Here is a 1,908-nt window from a genome sequence, read left to right on the forward strand (position 1 = left end):
TTGGTTACAGTTTTGAATGAGAAGATATTCTCGAGTTTAATTAGCCTCTGCCACTCAAATTCGAAAAATGTTACATTTGAATAAAAATTTTTTCGGAAAATCGATTGTTTAATTCCAGCAAATTATATAACTCCTTAAGTTCTTTCTTTAACCATTTTAACATTAAATAATTAATTTTTGCAGTTTTGATATTTTTACTATAATCTTCAATATCAAGTAAATTTTTGTCATTATAATTTTCTATTTCATAACATACATTTTTTCTTATTAATAAACAGGGGACAGATCCTATGACTTTCGAGCTCGTTACAAAAGTACAATTTCTGCAAAAACGTATTTTAAAAATGTCCACTGATATAATCGATAAAGAGAGGAAGCTAAAAGATACTGAGAAATTATATATGAATCTTCGTGATGTATTGTCTAAGCAACCAAATTTGCAAATAACGAAAAATTTAAGTAAGGTTCGAGATATTGTACGTACAAGAGGAGAGAAAATCAAAGTAAGTATTAAAACTTATAAAAAAGTTAACCCGAAAATGTCTAAAGCTTTACAGAAATAAAGTAATCACTTTTTTGTTTTGACTGATAAATGATATTAAAATTACTTCTTTAAAAAAAATCTAAAATTTAAGAAATTATACTTTTTTTTATTTTTTTATCTTATTGTTGTAGATCATAAAAAACCATGTTATAGATTATAAAAAACTTTATATTTAATAGTGTTATAAATATTTTTATAGTTTCGAAGATATTAATAAAAAGTTAAATTTTCATTTTTCCTTTTCCTTTTGTCTTTTGTCAGTCAGACCATTAGACTCAAGCATGTCACAACGTGTTGCATTATATTCTTTGTATTCATAACCGAAATAAAGTTTTTTTACTGATTAACCGCATTTTGCAACAGTATACTTATTTGATGTATTTATTATGGTTTACACAATTAACACTTAATAATAGTCAATTAGAATAGTATTTACAAAATAATATTCTTAAAAACATTATGAAAAAGACAGAGAAAAACAGAATAAATAAGCAAATTGTTTGTTTTTCCAATAGTGCCTTATTGCTGAACTGAATATGTACGAGTCGCAAGTAGACGGATATAAAGAAGATATGGCAACAATGGTCAATGAGACGAGTGAATTAAAAAAAATGTTTTATGCGCAAAAAAAGAAGCTTCAAAAAATAAATGTGACAACCCTGAAATCTACGTGCAAAACTAGTCTTCCAGATATTTTAGTATCTACTAAGAAATTTTATGGTGGCGGCTTTAAAATAACGACACCTACTTCAAAAATTTGTTGTATTGTGGACCCTTCAACACGCAAATAATATAAATATATATAGTAAAATAAATATGGAACATTTTTATCGATAGCGTATAATTTTAGAATATAATATTCTATAATAATTTTATGTTATTATGAGATTTTTATTTTATTCATGTAGAATTGTATTATTAAGAAAATACATGAGAAAAAAATCTTAATTTTATATATTTTGTTACACGCTCTTTCTAATTATCATTTATTTCAATTGATATTTATTTAGCCAAATAAATATACATTTCAAAATATTAGATGTCTAAAATTGTGTCAATAAAATCATTTCAAAACCGTTACTTTTATCTCCACTTTTTGTACTTCTCTTATTTTTTAAAAATAAAAATAATTTTTAAAAATGAAAATAAGAGAAACAATTGCCAATGATTATGGCTTTGACACATGTTGTCAAGATTATGATCCTGAACAACATTCAAAAGGTTTCAGCCATTGTTCGGATATTTTGGATAATGCTAATGTCGACGGTATTGTAACTTTCAAGCTTCATAACTCAAGATTTACTTAACCAAAATACATTTTACCTATGTGTTTTGGAAAGCTCTCGAAATAAGCTACAAGAATA

General features: G+C 25.1%; 1 protein-coding gene across 1 annotated transcript; it reads left to right on the forward strand.

Annotated features, from left to right (window-relative positions):
* The first annotated feature begins 285 nt into the window (after positions 1 to 285).
* On the forward strand, positions 286 to 1,342 carry LOC105460879 (cilia- and flagella-associated protein 58-like). Its single transcript, XM_011707365.1, has 2 exons — positions 286 to 503; positions 1,060 to 1,342. Exons 1-2 carry the CDS (start codon positions 291 to 293, stop codon positions 1,333 to 1,335), a joined length of 489 nt encoding a protein of 162 aa, XP_011705667.1. The 5' UTR covers positions 286 to 290; the 3' UTR covers positions 1,336 to 1,342.
* The last annotated feature ends 566 nt before the right edge of the window (positions 1,343 to 1,908 follow it).

This window comes from Wasmannia auropunctata, unplaced genomic scaffold (genome assembly GCF_000956235.1).
Source record: "Wasmannia auropunctata unplaced genomic scaffold, wasmannia.A_1.0 LD314111.1, whole genome shotgun sequence".
Lineage (NCBI taxonomy): Eukaryota > Metazoa > Arthropoda > Insecta > Hymenoptera > Formicidae > Wasmannia > Wasmannia auropunctata.